Source organism: Eptesicus fuscus, chromosome 10 (genome assembly GCF_027574615.1).
Source record: "Eptesicus fuscus isolate TK198812 chromosome 10, DD_ASM_mEF_20220401, whole genome shotgun sequence".
Classification (NCBI taxonomy): Eukaryota; Metazoa; Chordata; class Mammalia; order Chiroptera; family Vespertilionidae; genus Eptesicus; species Eptesicus fuscus.
The window spans coordinates 55,580,456-55,599,639 of NC_072482.1; the positions used below are offsets into that span (position 1 = coordinate 55,580,456).

Here is a 19,184-nt window from a genome sequence, read left to right on the forward strand (position 1 = left end):
TGAAGGATGAAAGAATATGGCATGGTACCAGGGCGAAGAAGAGCAAAGGAGAAATACTTTGGAAGTCCAAGCAGAGAGGTTGTGTGTAGAGAAAAAAGAAATGGAGGAGGGAGCAGAAAGAGGGAAAACTGAGTCACAGAATTCATGATGCTAAAAATAGGATCTTTGGATTCCACCTGTTCCTTGGACGAGAAGATGCTATTAATAACTGATGTTTGGAAAATAGATTATGCTAGTAATTGTGAACCTTTGGGGAAGGAATCTGCTGAAGAGTTGGGAAGACTGCTAAGGAAGTTATTCATAAAAGAAAAGAAAAGTGAGGATATAGCCAGGAATGGACAAGAAGGTACTAGGATCAAAAGTTACAAAATTGGTTATCAGGATACCTTGCTGGAGTCTCCATTGTAAGCTGCAGAAAGTGACTTTTTTCTCTCTGAATCAATTTTCTCTGTTAGATAGAGGCCTACTTTAATTTAAATGTTAGTTTGTCACAAAAGATTATGTGTGCAAAATATTTTAAACCTAAGGAACATATGTAGTATTAAATATTTTTATTCTCTATTCTTTTGGAATTAGCTTAACTTGATAAACAGCAAAGAAACAAAACTTAAGTAAAAAAAAAAAGTCCTCATATGCATATTTGATTAGGTTTATTTAGTTATGTTTTCATATCACTTTCTGGAATTGTGTTAATTTTTCATGCTTGTTCACATTTTTGGTTGTTTCCCACATTTTTAGTTTTCACACAGAAAGAACCTCAGTCTCAACCCATCTGAATTTCAACTACAATATATAACTGGTTTATGAATCTTATTTATATGTAACTAACACGTGTATCTCAATTAGCTGGGGAGGGAGACTAATAAAATTTTGTTGCACAGATATGACTTTGTATTGGAATTTTGAAGAGCTTGTAATAATGAGTCCCATATATACTATTTTTTCTAGCAAATCTATTGCTAATGGGATGAAAATTTAAAAATATTTATAGGGTCATTTTTTTTCTGCATGGGATAAATTATTTATTGACTCTCAGTTATCAAGCTGACGATGACAAAAAAGTTAATATATTTTCATGCATTTTTAATGTGCTACAATTTGTTATTTCATATACTTGTTTGTAATCATCAGCAATAGTTTTATAGGCCTAATCCCAAAAAAGGTATAATGAATACCAGAAGTTATTTTCCATATTTTTATGTCTTTGTCAGTGTTATATTTTTGTTCTGTTTTGAGATGCACAATGAAAAAATCTATGTTTAAAGAAAATTTTCATATCTCATGTTGTGATCTAAAAAGTAGTACATTTCTTCTATTTTTAAATATCAAGAATGGATTTCTGGTTATTGATTTGTGTATATGTATTTATATTTAAACTTTAAGGTATATATATATATATATTTTTTTTAATTCTAATTAATTTTACATCTATAAAGCTTTACATCTGCTTTATATGCATTCCAGTTGGTAGTGCATTTCACTATCAGGTGGAGATTTTCTTTAAACTAGTCCACTTTTATAAAATATTATTAATTATCATGTGTTGTCTATTAAAAGTGTGACAATTTGTTCTAACATTTTTATTGAAATATTTCAAACCTTCAAGGCTGGTTATGTTGAAAGTCTGTTGAGATTTATTTCAGTTTGTCTCTGGACAGTGAGAGTTTATCTGTTTGGTAATATTTCATTTTCTGTGTTGTTCTGTAGAGATCCTTCTGTAGCGCCATGGTGGAAGAACTGAGGATGTCCCTGAAGTGCCAGCGACGGTTAAAACACAAGCCACAGGCCCCCGTTATTGTGAAAACAGAAGAAGTCATCAACATGCACACATTTAACGACAGAAGGTTGCCAGGTAAAGAAACCATGGCATAAAGCTGGGAGGCCAAACACCCAAGCACAAACTGTCGTCTTTTTTCCAAACAATTTAGCGAGAATGTTTCCTGTGGAAATATGCAACCTGTGCAAAATAAAATGAGTTACCTCATGCCGCTGTGTCTATGAACTAGAGACTCTGTGATCTAAGCAGTTGCAGTGATCAGACTTGATTTACAAGCATCATGGACCAACCAAGTTACACGGGGTTATACTGTTTATCATGGGTTCCTCCCTTCTTCTGAGTGAATGTTACATGCGCATCTCGTGACTGGTTTCAAATGCAGTCCAGTAAGAAATTACAGGTTCTTTTTGAAGTCCAACTGTTGCCAGGAGATGGAATATCAATGCCCCAAAGGTAACCAGTAAAAATGTCAGTAAGAATAAAAATACTTGGAATCAGAAAAAAAAAAAAAAAAAGAAAAAAACAACAACAACAACCTGTAGCATTACAAGAAACAGTACGGTCTTCTGAACATCCAGATAATAGAGGTGGTGATGTTATTAGCCCCCAACAACTCAGTACAATGATCATCTGAATAGACAATATGTGTTTATAGGATGTGAAAAAAAATGTAACACAAAACAAATCTGAATTTCATGGCAAGTGGAATATAAAACATATCTTCATCAGTGTTTTTTCTTTCTTTTCTAAAAGTCTGTGTCACTGATTGAGATAGAAATGTCAATGACCAAGGCAATAATGTTTTTTCTTAAATTCACCTGCAGGTGATTTAACATGGAACTCTACCGGATCCCTATCTATCTACCTATCCCCACCCCACCCCGTCCCCCTTTCTCCAACCTCACACCAAGAATAAAAAGCAACAGTTGGTTCAGAGATTCTGAATTGAAAAGGATAGTATTTTGCAATCTTTGTCTTACGTTACAAAAGAGGAATGGGTATTGATAGTTACGTGGAAGATGAAACTTCCATTTTAACATTCAGATATGTTCATCCAAACCCTAGTTCCTGCTATAAATGAACTTGATGGAGCCTGGGCAGACCTCGGTGAATGGAAAAAGGGGACTGGTCATCTGTAGAAAAGTATGTGTGGAGAACTTTGAAGTGGACTGCATTTATCAATACAGTCACGGTGTTAAATGAACAAAATTCTTGAGCAGTTTTTTTTTCCAAAAAATGTTCAGGTTTATTTGTGGAAATGCAAGATTTCTATGAAAATAGTTTTTGTATGGAAATTTTTGTAATACTTTTTATCAACAAAATAAGAACACGTGTTCCTGTCAGGGGTGTGATGTCAAGCATGAATGGTAGTGCGTGTGCACCACCAACGTTTGGTGAAAACTATTTTTATCAAGAAAAAAAAGGAATCATAGAAGAGAAATATTTTCAAGTTAGATAATATAAAAGTTAGGTGCACTACCACCACTGCTTACCATGCCACACCCCTGGTTTCCATGAGGCTGATAACATACTGTAATGAACAGTTGTGTGTAAAATGGTAAAAGACACAGACTTCTTGACAACATTGTGATAACAGTTGAGTGCACACAGTTTGCTGTTTGAATCCAATGCACAAAATTTAAAAAAATCATTAAAATTATGTCCATTTTACGTTCAGCTTTGACTTTCATTTTTCTTTTGTACATATAAATGAATGCACAATATCTTCATTGCATTGAGGGAAGTATACTTCCTGAATCTTTCTAGGTCTTCAAGGATGGCCGCATCCCAACTACCTGGAGAAAGAAGAGAAAAGGTTGGATGATGAGATTTAGGATGTGATTGTTAGGCTTAGGATAGTATTTAAATGAGAAAAATAGCAGTTCTAGAGGCAACAGTAATTCATTTTACCTCTTTTATGAATGGTTATTGACTATGTGTATAGGTTAGGTGAGGCTGTATAATGATTACTGATATTATATTTGAAGTTGAACTGATGTCCAATTTAAGACCTCCTTGTGCATTGATAAATCAATGTAATTCAGCAAAGGGAGAGGACATGATAGGCTCAATTTCAACAATTAGTAATAATGTGTGTGTGGTTTAGATGTTATCATCTTAACAAACCTCTTATATTTAAATCACAAGTTATAACTTATAATTTACTAAAATATCCATTATAACTAGAGCACCTGACCAAAAGAAAATTCTGTGATGTATTTTTTAAACTCAAAAAAAGTTGCAAAACCAAATTGCTAACATCTAAATAAATTAAAAATTGAACGTCTAAGTGTTTTCAAAATTTCTAGCGTTGGGGGCATTTTAAATTAAAATTTATATTTTGATAATAATTTTGTCCCAAAATTTGGTTTTAGAGAGTTTCACAATTCACTGCTAAAAATCTCAGCATTGTATTTTTAGTTGCAAATAACATAAATTAAAATTTCATAAAAGTGTTCAGATTTTGGAGAATATTAAGCCTTTTATCAATCAGATACTAATCAAGTTTTAAAGAACTTTTTAGTTTTAATTCTTTATTATATTGAACAATTTTTTTTATATATTTTATTGATTTTTTACAGAGAGGAAGGGAGAGGGATAGAAAGCTAGAAACATCGATGAGAGAGAAACATCGATCAGCTGCCTCCTGCACACCCCCTACTGGGATGTGCCCGCAACCAAGGTACATGCCCTTGACCGGAATCGAACCTGGGACCTTTCAGTCCGCAGACCGACGCTCTATCCACTGAGCCAAACCGGTTTTGGCTATATTGAACAATTTTAATGTCAGGAAATGACAATTATTTTTAAGTAGTCAGGAAATAATTAGATTTTTGGTAAAATTTGGCAATCATTTGAAGTATTAAGTTTTAAAAATTAAAAATTTTAATAAACCTGCTATATTTTAACTATAAAGATAATTTTAAATATATAAACAATGTACAATATTTAATTTTATCCATTTCCTAAAAGGTTTCTATATTATTGCCAAAACAGATATTTACCTACTCACTAGTGATTATACATACATGATAATACAATTCTTAATAAAATCTAGATTACTTCCAAAATAATTCAATCAATAAAAAAAGTCTCCTCTCTCTAGGAAGATAGTATATTGGAGTAAACATTACTCTCTAATGTAACATTCAAATTATAAGGAAGAAAGGAGAGAACAATTGTTCTAGTCAACAATATAACCTGATATCTCCAGGTAATCAGTGGGTAATCATATTCCACAAATCACTCTAATCAGAATGGAACACTAGAATTCACATACCCAAAGTAGAAAACCCTAACCAGATGAAAACACCAAGCTAAGTAACCCTAACAGCTATGATAATATCAAGGAGAGATAGTCACATATTTACAACTAAATTACTGTGATCAGTTTGGGAATATATTATCCTAATTACTAAAGGGATATATTCTATTTTACAAATATAAAAATTCATAAGTATAGTTTGTTAGTTATAATATCTCAAATATGTTGAACATCATATTTAAAAAATAAGTTTTTTATAATTTAATGAATTTATGTACTAAACATTAGTGATGTATATGTATTTTATCAGTCTGACAACACTTTTATTCTGCTGTCATAAAAATTATTAATTTTTCTGGGTATAGAATGCTATAGAAAATCATTTTCTTAGATAATTTTAAAGATATGCTTTCATTGCTTTCATACCTCCAGCCGTCTGTGGATAAACCTGAAGTCATTCAGATCCTTGATTCTTTGTAAGTTTTTTTTGTTGTTGTTTTTTTTACTCTTCCTTAGATTTGTTTGATCTATTTTTTCTGCAGCATCCTGAAACAGCCCAATGATAAGCATTGATCTACTTTCATCCATTATGCTGGGTGCTTGCTGAGTTTTTAAATTTGGCTAATGTTGTCCTTCAACTGGAGTAATCTTTCTAAACTATTTCTTTGATGATTTCCTTTTCTCTGCTTACTCTAAAAGCTACTCTTAACATTGGAAGTTCTGAACTGTTGCATCTAAATTTATTAACCTTTGTTTCCCTATTTCTCATTTATGTAATTTTTATCTTTCAAATATTATACTGAGTTTTCCATTTCTGCTGATTGTTTAAATTTCTATGAGATCTTGTTTCATAGCTACAATATCTTCTCTTAAATTCCTGAAGTCATTAATAATAATCTTACAACTTTCCTTTCTTCCTGAAAAGACCTCAATTTCCTCCCAATTGCATTTTTTGTTTATTTATGTTTTTATCTTTCATATTAGAGATTTTCTTCATATGTTTGTTAATTATTAGTATCCTGTTAATGAATAAAAAAGGAGGATGAAAACCTGATTTGAAAGCTGTATGTACAGAGCAGAGTAGGGGGAGAATATCTAATATCTAGATTCATCTAGAGGGGCTATTTGTTGATGAAATTCTTCAAAATATCCTCATCTTTGGATTTTTTTTTCTCTTGGGCCTTTTATATTCTCCTGAGAAATATTTTTAATTTCTCGCCTGTAGATTAAGGCCCTGACTGCCAATGTTGAGGTAATCATGGGTTAAGATCTCTTGCAATCAATGCAATCTGCATTCAGAATAACTAAGGTCACTTAATCACCCTGTTTTAAATGTAGTACGTAGTCTTTCATTGGACTTGGTATCCTCTAGTCTGGAGTTTTTGTTTTGTTTTGTTTCTTTTTCTGAGAATACTTCCCTATCATTTTGCTGAGTTGGTGCATAACAGGTTCCCAGGTATAAAGAAGAGGAAGGAGAACATAGGGATCTACTGTTTTCAAACTCTGTTTAAGAAGTCCTCCTTGTATTTTCCATCCTGCACTGCTAATCATGAATGTACATGGCTCAGCTGGTTCCTGTCCCTCTGAGGATTTTGTGATATAAGTAATCTGGTTAGTTCTCAGCTTTTCACACTGTCCAGTAGGGATTTAATTTTTTCCAGTCTGGTTAGTTAACTATCATTTGTTCATATAATTTATCCTAACAGAAATTTTGTTGAAATTTTCACCTCTCTTGTTTGCCTTATACTTGGAGTTTTATACATTTAAAACAAACAAACACTGTACTGTAATTTTAATTGAGTAGGAAGCAAAATTTGATACATGCGTTTTATTCTTCACTCTTATCTGGAACAAGAACCCTTTCTTTAAAGAAAATGTACTGAAATCTAGTATAGAAAGCAAATAAAATTAAAACTACTATGGTTCAAATAAAGTGGAGACAGAACAGACCTTGCTCTTGTAATTTCTAAGAATTTAATATTGCCAAATTTTTCTTCTTACCAAATAATTTTTCTAATTCTATATGTCAAGGATATACTTTCACAATAAAAATTAATTTCACACAATGGAACCCAAGAATATCTCTGAAAAGAGGAATATTTCTATTTTAGTATCTGTCAAATAGTACTAAATTTGGAAGTCAAGTAAATTATACCCTAAGGGGTAAGCTCTAATTCAAAACATTCCAATTTCTATTTTATGTGTTCTAGTATAGACAAGGAACATTTTCTTAGTGGACTATGATGAACTGTAAGATTTTAAGAATCCTCTTTAATGTACTGCCTTACATTGTACCTTCCTTTTACATTTATTATACATGTAATTTAAAAAAATTAAACAAACGTATCTCTGCCTTTTTACAGGGATATATTTGCTGTTTTCCTACATTTCCACTAGAGCTTTCTATAGCAGGATATTCCAAAAATATAATACTCTCAATTGCCTTAGTTAACCCTAAGGTCAATCTGTAGATTTAAATATCTAACAATCATAAATACAATGAACAATGTAAAATTATATATTCTAGTCACCTTAGTGAAAATTCATAAGTTAAATGGGGAAATAAAGAACATACTACACATATGTTCCTTCTATAATATTTTAAAGTATTTTTTTAGCATTGCCTTTATATCTAAGCTTCTAATCTAATGTTTTCATATGGTTCAGGATAGCTGCAATAGCTCCAGCTACCGTGTTCACATCTTTTCCGCCAACAGGAAGGACAAAAGGAAAGAAAAATGGTAGGATAGGAAATATAGACCTTACTTTGGAGAGCCATATGTCAGAAAGAAGGCAGGGGTTCTATTACCATGGGAAATGTATAAACAGATATCAGGAAACAAATTGCAATTTCTGTCATACTGGTATTTTTCTGTCTCTCACCTAGCACACTAAATCCTACCTTGTTCTGTTCCCCTATTTTTATTCTTCTAAATTAAAGTACAGGTAACATGCATTATATTTCAGATGCACAACATATTGATTCAACATTTATATTCCTTACGTTGTGATCACAATAAATCTAGTAACTGTCTGTAACAATATGAAGTTATTGTGATAATATTGCCTATTTTCCCTATGTTGTATATCACATCCCCATGACTATTCTTTTATAACTGGATGTTTATACCTCTATTCCTCTTCACCATTTTCACCCCCCCACACACACTCCTCTCCCCTCTGGCAACCATCCATTTCTTCTCTGTACCTATGAGTCTGTTTGTTAACTCCCTACATTGCTCATGTGCCATCTACCACTAACATTTTCTTTTTTTAAAACAGATTCTTTCATATCTTATTGATTTCTTTTATCTATTTTCCTAATGGAAACCTGGATTTTCCTTTATGACACTATTTGTCTTGAAACAACAAATGTGAAAACAGTTGACAATTTATTTGCTCTTCAGAACACCTTTATTTCATTATAGATAAAGATATATATTTTTAAACCACTATTTGGATTCCCTATATATTCTTTCTCATTCTTTAAAAACGTGGACACCTTGATTAGAATCGGCCTGTTACTCTGTGCCCTGCCATCTTTAATTAAGTATGCACCCATTTGTTTATATTTAAAAAATATCTGTGAACCTACATTATGAGCCATGCTTTGTGTTGGATACTGAGTATGCAAAAAGAGACATTGCTTGCTGTGATTGTTCAGAGTCTAGAAGAGGTGGCTACCTTAATCAAATATGCTAAACACATACACTGAGTGGCCAGATTATTATGCTCTCTGAACGCATAATAATCTGGCCACTCAGTGTGTGTGTGTGTGTGTGTGTGTGTGTGTGTGTGTGTGTATTTTAGAGGCCCGGTGCATGAATTTGTGTATGGGTGGCGTCTGGCCAGCCTGGCCAGGGGGAGGGGACATGGGCGGTTGGCTGGCCTGCCTGCTGGTCAAACTCCTGGTCAAGGGGACAATTTGCATATTATCCTTTTGTTATATAGAATATACACTGAGTGGCCAGATTATTATGCGTTCAGAGATCATAATAATCTGGCCACTCAGTGTATATACAAACTGAAAAATGCTGTCCTGAAAAGCGCTCCTTTTTGTGATATTCTGATGACTGATGAGACTTTACTCACTAGATCTTAAGCAGTACAGTCTAATAGTTGAAAATGTAGGAATTTGATTATATTCATAAAATGTGCACAGAGAAACATTTACTAGTATAATGAGACAGGTGTGCTTTGTTTTGTTGTGCTTCACTTTCTTGCACTTCACAGATACATTTTTACAAACTGAAGTTCAGTGGCAACCCTGCGTTGAGCAAGTCAGCGTCATTTCTCCAATAGCACTTGCTCACTTCCTGTTTCTGAGTCACATTTTGGTAATTGAAATATTTCAAACTTTTTTTAAAATTATATTTTATGGTGATCTGTGAACAATGATCTTTGCTATTACTGTTGTAATTGTTTCTGGTTTCTACAAACTGTTCCCGTACAAGACAGCAAACTTAATAAATGTTCTGACTGCTCCAATGACCAGCCATTCCCCCTCTCTCTCCTTCTCCTCAGGCCTCCCTATGCTCTGTGACAAATGATATTAAAATTGGGCCAATTAATAACCCTACAATGACCTCTAAGTGTTCAAGTAAAAGAGTCACACATCTCTTACTTTGAATCAGCCTAGATATGATCAAGCTTAGTGAGGAAGGCATGTTGAAACCTGAGCTAGACTGAAAGCTAGGCCTCTAGCACCAAATAGCCAAGTTCATGAAGGAAATTAAAAGTGCTACTCCAGTGAACACATGAATGATAGAAAGTGAACAGCCTATTGTCGATATAGAGAAAGTTTTAGTGGTCTGGACAAGAGATCAAATGAGCCACAAAATTCCTTTAAGCCAAAATCTAATCTAGAACAAGGCTTACCTCCCCTCAATTCCACAAAGGATAAGAGAGGTGAGGAAGCTAAAGAAGAGGTTGGTTCATGAGGTTTGAGAAAAGAAACTGTCTCCATAAGATAAAAGTGCAATGCCGAAACCAGTTTGGCTCAGTGGATAGAGCGTCGGCCTGCGGACTGAAAGGTCCCAGGTTCGATTCCGGTCAAGGGCACGTACCTTTGTTGTGGGCACATCCCCAGTGGGAGGTGTGCAGGAGGCAGCTGATCGATGTTTCTAACTCTCTATCCCTCTCCCTTCCTCTCTGTAAAAAATCAATAAAATATATGTATATTTTTAAAAAAGATAAAAGTGCAAGGTGAAGCAGCAAGTGCTGATGGAGAAACTCCAGCAAATTATCCAGATCTGGCTAATATAATTAATGAAGTGGCTACACCAAGCGATTGATTTTCAATGTAGACAAAACAGCCTTTTATTGGAAGAAGATGCCAACTAGGACTTTCACAGCTACAAAGAAGTTAATGCCTGGCTTCAAAGCTTCAGAGGACAGGCTGCCTCTTCTGTTATTGCTAATGTATCGGGTGAAATTGAGTTGAAGCCCATGCTCATTTACCATTCTGGAAATTCTAGGGCCCTCAAACATTATGCCAAATCTATTCTGCCTGTGCTCTATTAATGGTGAAACACAGCCTAGGGGATAGCACATCTGTTTACAACATGGTTTACTGAATATTTTAAATCCACTGTTGAGACCTACTGCTCAGGAAAAAAAGATTCCTTTCAAACGATTGCTGCTCGTTGACAATGTTCCTGGTCACCCAAGAGCTCTGATAAAGATGTACAACAAGATTAATGTTGCTTTCATGCCTGAAAATACAACATCCATTCTGCAGCACATGGGTCAAAGCTTAAATTTGACTTTCAAGTCTTATTATATAAAAAATACATTTCATAAGGCTATTGCTGCCCAAGATTCCTCTGATGAATCTGGGCAAAGTAAATCGAAAACCATCTGGAAAGGATTCGCCATTAAGAATATTCGCGATTCATGGGAAGAGGTCAGTAAATCAATATTAGCAGGAGTTTGGAAGAAGTGGCTTCCAGACCTCATGGATGACTCCAAGGGATTCTAGACTCCAGTGGAGGAAGTAACTGCAGTCTTGGAAATAGTGTGGAAATGTGGATGGAAATAGTCAGGGAACCAGAATTAGAAGTGGAGCATGAAGATGTGACCAAATTGCTATAAGCTCATGATAAAACTCTAACAGAAGAGGAATTACTTCCTTGTTGTTTTCTTGAGTTGGAATATACACCATGAAGATGCTGTGAAGATTATTGAAATGACAAAAAAAGAAGTTAGAATACTAGGTAAACTAGTTGATAAAGCAGTGGCAGGATTTGATAGAATTAAGTTCAATTTTGAAGGAGGTTCTGTGGGTAAAGTTCGATCAATCAGCATCTCATGCTACAGAGAAAATGTGCATGAAAGAAATAGTCAATTGGTGCAGCAAACTTCATTGTCTTATTTTAAGTAATTTCACAGCTACTGCAATCTTCAACAACCACCACCCTGACCAGTCAGTATCATCTTCAACTAGCCATGAAAAGACATCAAGCCATCAGCTAAATTATTATAACTCCCTCAAGGCTCAGATAATGGTTAGCATTTTTAGAAATAAAGTAATTTTAAATTAAAGTATGTACATAAGCTTTTTATACATAATGCTATTGCACACTTAATAGACTGTAGAGTGTAAATAAACATAACTTTTATATCACGGGGAAGTAAAAAATGTTGTGATTCATTTTATTGTGATATTCATTTGCAGTAATCAGAACCAAACCCACATTATCTTCAAGTATGTCTACATTATTGTTTGTGTCTTCCTTCCAGGAACACACAAATTTCTGTTAGCTTCAACCCTTGGCATAGAGTAGGATTCTTTTAGGTTTTGAGAATATAAACTGAGACGTAAACTATGTGTTAGTTCATTACTGCCATCCTATTACTTACAGTAGCAAATTTTCCATTATATGCAAATATGATACTATCACCGTACCTAAGTTCTTTTTTACCTGTACTATTCCAATTTGTGTTGATTTTTTTCCTCCTTGACTTCCCAAAAGTATAAGAAAAGATTCCACCCATGCTCCATTTTTTAAATTTTTGCTTTTTTTTTCCTTCATGGTAGAAGTAAGCAGTGACCTAACAATGGATGCTGGAACACTGAGAGCATGCTTGTTGAATAGAGGCTCTAGAGCAGTGGTTCTCAACCTTCCTAATGCCGTGACCCTTTAAGACAGTTCCTCATGTTGTGGTGACCCCCGACCATAAAATTATTTTTGTTGCTACTTCATAACTGTAATTTTGCTACTGTTATGAATCGTAATGTAAATATCTGTGTTTTCCGATGGTCTTAGGCTCCACAGGTTGAGAACCGCTAGCAGGATCGCCTAAGACCATCGGAAAACACAGATATTTACATTACGATTCATTAACAGTAGCAAAATTACGGTTATGAAGTAGCAACGAAAATAATTTTATGGTCGGGGGTCACCACAACATGAGGAACTGTATTAAAGGGCCGCGGCATTAGGAAGGTTGAGAACCACTGCTATAGAAGAAATAAATGGTGATGGAAAAAATTAAATAAATAAATAAAACGAATTTAGGTCAAGTAGCCAAATCTCAGATATTTAGCTCTTGTTCAAAAGTTTACTAAAAACAAATGCACTTGAGTCTCTCTCACACAGTGATGGGAAGTAAAGGAACAGCATTTTATGAAAGTTTATAACAAAGGAACCTTATTTAAACTAAAGGATTGGAGTAAATTTCCCTGAGGAAGCGATTATTGCACTGAAATATGAATGCTGAGAAGCAGATACTCAGAAAGGAGAAACAGTTTCACAAGCCTGTGACAAAGTTCATGTAAGAGTCCTGCTATATGCTGTGTATTTGAGGAACTGACAGACAATTAGTGTTGATGGAGCACAAAGAAGGCATAGGGGTACAATAGTAGCTCAGAGCCAGATCTTAGCAAGGAAGTGCAAGGGACCTTAATGATTTGATATTTATCCACAAAGGAAAGGCAAACCATTTAAATCTCTTAAGCAGAAAGCAAGATTGTTAGATAAGATCTGCTTTTGTAAGACTACTCAGGCTTCAGTCTGGAGCATGGTTTAAATAGGCACCAGAGTGGATGTAGGGAGGTTAGTGAAGAGGCCGTATCCATAATTAGCCTGGGTAACATATTATATTAGTTTAGATTAAACTCCATCAGCAGCAGTGAAAATGAAGAGAAACAGACATTTTCAAAATGTTTTTAATAGGCAAAAATTTGCATAATTTCATGGTGAATTCAATAATAAATATATAGATTACTAATAATTGTTATGCCATAATTTATATTTAGTACTTTCTTATAAGTTACGGCATAATCTCTGAGAAACCCTATGAAGCCAGGGCTAATATTATCACTATTTTATAAGCAAGGAAACTATTGAGAACATACTTGAGTAAATTTTTAAAAGTCTTACAGGTGTTAGAGTTAGGTGGAATAATTCTGATGTTCTTAGACACTATATTTGGTCATAGTCACAAACAACAATATCTCCATGGTTTATCAAAGTGAAAGTTTATTTCTTAGTCATCAAAATTTTGTTATGTTTTTTTTTTTAAATGTCTCTCTAAGGTTCCTGAATTGCCTCCCTCTTTAAGTACCCTCATGAGACCTTTTCCTAGGTCATGTTCAGGGACCTTTGACAGGAGCAAGGCACATGGTCTTGATCTACTTCCAGGGGCTACAAGTGCTAGGGGGTTGCAGGCTGGAAGGAAACAAAAACTGGTTTTGTTCAAAATAGGAGTGTTATGCAGATCTGGGGAGGGGGGGATGTATGGCACCCACAACTGAGGTCATCAATTCAAATAGGAAATAGAAGAAAGTGGAAGAAAGTTTTAGAATTGTGAGAAAGTTAATGCATTTAGTTTAGTTTTTATTTTTAAAATATATTTTGATTTCAGAGAGGAAGGGAGAGGGCGAGAGAGATAGAAACGTCAATAATGAGAGAGACTCATCGATTGGCTGCCTCCTGCATGCCCCACACTGGAGATGGAGCCCACAACCGAGGTCTATGCCCTGACCGGGAATTGAATGGTGACCTCCTGGCTCATCCGTGGCCACTCAATCACTGAGCCATGCCAGCTGGGAAGTGCATTTGTTTTTGACACAGCTGGAGATATCTGTGAAACATCCAAGCGGACACTTCTGTTTAAGCAATTGGTTACACATGTGTGAGTGAGAATTTGAGTCTGGAGTACACGCATCATAGAAATATTAATTGAAGAGGTGAATGTAAACAAGATTGCCTCAATAAAAAGAGATGTGGGTCTAGGAGAAATCCTTGACTACTCTAAACTTTAATTGTAGATTAAGGAGGGTATGCTTGTGAGGGATAGTGAATACGTGGCCAGAAAAATAAGACTTTATGGTTTTTCCATGTTACCCAGAGAGGGGTCCATAGAGCCTCATCCTAGGTCAGTGGTCAGCAAACTGCGGCTCGCGAGCCACATGCGGCTCTTTGGCCCCTTGAGTGTGGCTCTTCCACAAAATACCACGTGCAGGCGCGCACGTACAGTGCGATTGAAACTTCGTGGCCCATGCGCAGAAGTCGGTTTTCGGGTCTCAAAAGAAATTTCAATCGTTGTACTGTTGATATTTGGCTCTGTTGACTAATGAGTTTGCCGACCACTGTCCTAGGTTAATGTCTACAGCCCTTAAGATCCTAAAGATGGAAAATGAGGATGTCCTCAAATTTCTTGCTGCAGGAACATGATTAAGTTATACCAACTTTTACAATGGAAAAAAAATTAATATTTACACTGTAAATTTGAAGAATGCCCAGGAAAAGTGTCTGCTAGGACCTTGGCCATAACTGACATTGGCAGTCAAGCTGACATCAGTGTCTTATATTTCTGGAACACTGCCACCATGTTGGTACTTCATTTCTGGAACTTTAATGAACTAAATATAAGCAGAGGAGGGTTCTTATCTTAATGGCCTCACCATTACACTGAGTTCACAGATAGGTTGATACATTATTTGGACCTTGCCATCCTATACCATAGGCGGCTCACTCTGTGAGTCAATATGATTGAAGAAGTCTTGGCTGTGTGTGGTGCCATTCATGTGAGCATCCATGGATGTCATTCCTGATCTCTATTCATGTAGAAATCCATAAGAGATTAGAAAGGGAAAGCAGGCACCTGCTGCAAAGGTTGTGTCCAGGTGGGGTTTTAGGATGATAGGCCAATTTCTGCTGCCCAAGCAAGATTTCACACTAGTTTAAAGGTATGCAGATGGCCTATGTGACTTTTTGGCAGTTGCCTCCTAAAGACTGGGGTGCTCAGCTTGCCACAGAACATGCAACTCCCACTGCTCAGTCCACTGACAAAGTAAACACACCCATAGAATAGTCTTAAGAGTTCATAGACAAGCTCTCAAACAGACTACGAAATAAGGTCGATGGAAAATAACAGTCTTTTATTCCATCTATACTGAGCCTCTTTTGCTCCAAGTCCGTTTTAGTAACATGCCAATCTAGCCACACCCCTGCCTCCAGTACCACAGGAATGAGCCCTCACATCCAGGTATCAAACTCTGAAATAACTGCCTCTGAACAAAAGCTCCTGTTTTCTCTTTTCCTAATTCCTTGTTTCCACCTCACTTATTATTATTTTACCTTGTGTCCTCATCATTTCAAGCTTTTCTAGTTTCATTATATCCTTCCTCCCCTCTATTTACCTTCAGACAATACACAGTGGAAATGAGGATTTCCACAGCAGAGGTATACACGGAGAGAATAAGTACGATAATACAGGATGTCTTCTGACTCTTTTTTTAACTTAAAATTATGTTGGGAAGATTTGTTTGTGCATTCCCTGCTAACTCTTGTTCATTGTTTTTCACTGCTGTATAATATTTATTGACTGTAACTACTATAATTTGTTTATGTGTTCTCTAGGCCGTGGCTTTTTTTCTTTTTAACTAATACATTCTGCTAGAAGATATATATAATGCGTTAAAATATGGAGGGGGTATACAAACTCTGAGCCTTGGGGTATGTCCAAGTTCTACTCTACATAACTGCCCAGGTCATATTGCCAATTAGTTTCTTAATCATCAATATGTAAGATAAACTGATAATCCACTCCCTCCTAAACTCTTCGTCTTTTTTTTTTTTTAATTTGCTTATCAAATGTGTCAAATGCCACTGTGGTTTTATTTTGTGTTTCCTTGTTGTCTAGTGCTATTCATCTTCTACTTGTTTCATATTCTTTGAAATGTCTACTCTGGTCTTTTAACATAGTGTCTATTGTGTGTTTTTTAAAATGATTTCTATTGTTGATGTTATCCAATCTGTTATTTGGTTTTATTTGCTGCAAACATACCCATCCCATATGTTACCTATGTATTTTTCACTTTAAAGTCTGTTTGATGAACAGAGGTTCCTAATCTTAATGTTCTCAAATTTATCATTCTATTATTTTATTATTAGCACTTTTGGTACCCTGTTTAAATAATGCTTCTTTAAATGATAACAGAATGATATTCATCTACATGTTGTTTCTAAAAATTTGTTTTACTTTTTAATTTTAGTTTAATTTAAATATGTGCATAACTTTTTCCCTCCTAGCTGCATAACCATGTTTCCCTCATTTAATTTGTTGAACAGTATCTCCTCTCAGTGACCCGCTATGCTTTGTCTGGAACACATTAGGATTCCCTGTATGCATAGGTCTGTTTCTGGGCTTTATATTTCATAATAATATTTTATATTTTATTTTTTGTCTTCAGAAGTATCTTGTTATATCGCCTAGATTTCAGAATCAATCATTCATGCTACCAAAAACGTACATATAATTGCTGAAACTTTAACCAGATTGAATCAAATCTTTGTAGAAATTTGAAAAGAATTTTTGTATTTCTTTGATCTTATCTTCTTACCCATAAACACGTACTTGTCTTTGGCCCCTTACAATTTTTGTACATAGTTCTCACACACATATTTGTTTCATTTATTCCTAGGTGATTTATATTTTTTGTAACTATTGTAAATGATGTCTATTTAAAAATGTCGTTTTTATGCTGTTTGTTGTTTGTATATAGGAATGTGTGTACAAATATATAATATACATGCACATAAAATATATATATTTTATATATACTATATATACATATAAACCTTGCTAAACTCTTTAATTTCTACATATTTGTCTCTAGATTATTTGGGGATTTTCAATGTAAATAGTCACATGATATGCAGATAACAAATGTCTTATTTCGGCTTCCAGTCTTTCATTTCTAAGTTTCTTCTTGTTTTATGGAGCTATCTATGATCTCTAATACAATGTTGAAAATAATAGGCAGTGGTCAACACCCTTGTCTTTTTCTGACTTTTAGGGGAATGTTTCCAGTCTACCTGGCGTTACTTATTTTACCTCAGTCTTTTGAAACTGCTGCTTACATCATTATCTCCACCGAAATTATTTTCTTTCCCACCAGTATTTTTCTAGATTTTCTCAAAGACTGTGCTGAACCTCAGGTTACAAAAATATATATGAACTATAGTTTGTCCCCAGGGACAGACTTTGAAGGAGGCAGAGAAGTAAATAAGTAAATGCCCTCCAATTCTTTGGATTCTTTGTATATGCCTGTACAGAGGCCAGACCGTCATTATCTTTTGCCTTTAAATGAAAGCACTTTCTAATTTTCCTGTTTCCAGTGTTTTCATGTCTTATCTACTCCTCACACTCCAAATGATAGAATGTGATAAATCAGCTTGCTGCAAAGAAGCAAAAATAGTCTTTCATTGTTATTTTCTGTTACCTTTGATACAAATAGTAGTGTTTTGTCACACCACTTAGAAACATTTTGAACTGTACATAAACTGATTCCAGACTATCTTTTTAGCCATTTCCATTATTGCACCCATATGCTCTCTGTTTCAAATAACTGAATAATAATGTTGCCATGAATTTTTTTATATCCTACACTTACTATGCCTGAAAGGTTTTTATGCCCTTCTCCCCCATCAGAATTTTCTGCTAATTTTTCATGGTCTAGGTCAGTGGTCGGCAAACTCATTAGTCAACAGAGCCAAATATCAACAGTACAACGATTGAAATTCTTTTGAGAGCCAAATTTTTTAAACTTCACCTTCTTCTCATGTCACTTCTTTAAAACAGACTCGCCCAGGCCGTGGTATTTTGTGGAAGAGCCACACTCAAGGGGCCAAAGAGCCGCATGTAGCTCGTAAGCCGCAGTTTGCCGACCACGGGTCTAGGTCACAGGTAGAAATGTATTAAGATCTCCTTTTGAAGTCTTCCAAATTTAGCACAGTGTCTTTCACATACTAGGTGCATAACTTTTTGTCATACAATTTTTTTTTCCTTTTGGAAATAATTTTAATTTATATTTTACTAGAGGCTCAATGCATGAAATTTGTGCAGGGAGGGGTCCCTCAGCCCGATCTGCACCCTCTCGCAACCCTCACTCCTAACTGCCCGCCTGCTCACTCCTTACTGCTTCTGCGGAGGCAGGAGAGGCTCCCGCCACCACAGCTGTGCTCACCAGCCATGAGCCCGGCTTCTGGCTGAGTGGTGCTCCAGCTGTGGAAGCACAAGCACCAGCAGTGGACAGCTCCTGCGTTGAGTGTCTGCCCCCTAGTGGTCAGTGTGCATCATAGTGACCAGTCATTCTGCTGTTAGGTCGATTTGCATATTACCTTTTCATTATATAAGATAGCCTGAAAAATATAAGTGAATTAGTTTAAAAGTTAATTAAATATCAGTAGGAGAAGTATGAAAATAGAATTTAAAAATGTTCTGTGATTGTAGTGGCTACCGAAAAGAACTGATATACATCATTTATTTATGATAGTTTCAAGTGCATATTATGTTTTATGGGTTTTTCTCTACAATGCCATGCTTAATGTTTTTTTTTTAACTTATCATTTAATCCTTACTGAAGTAAATCTTATTTGTCACATGTGTTAGCAATATTTTTATTAAGGCTTTTTGGGAGTCTATAAATTATGATTTCTTTTTTAAAAATATATTTTTATTGGTTTCAGAGAAGAATGGAGAGATGGAGAGAGACAGAAACATCAATGATAAGAATCATTGATTGGCTGCCTCCTGCATGCCCTACACTGGGGATCAAGCCTGCAACTTGGTCATGTGCCCTGACTGGGAGTCAAACCATGACTTCCTGGTTCTTAGGCTGGCACTCAACCA

At 35.2% G+C, this 19,184-nt stretch overlaps 1 protein-coding gene across 1 annotated transcript in view; it reads left to right on the forward strand.

Annotated features, from left to right (window-relative positions):
* GRIK2 (glutamate ionotropic receptor kainate type subunit 2) overlaps positions 1 to 1,956 on the forward strand; it is a 571,111-nt gene extending 569,155 nt beyond the window's left edge. The window contains exon 16 of the mRNA XM_054722387.1: positions 1,708 to 1,956. Coding sequence (XP_054578362.1) covers positions 1,708 to 1,872 — 165 coding nt within the window. The 3' untranslated portion in view covers positions 1,873 to 1,956. The remainder of the gene's footprint in view (positions 1 to 1,707) is intronic.
* Positions 1,957 to 19,184: the final 17,228 nt, after the last annotated feature.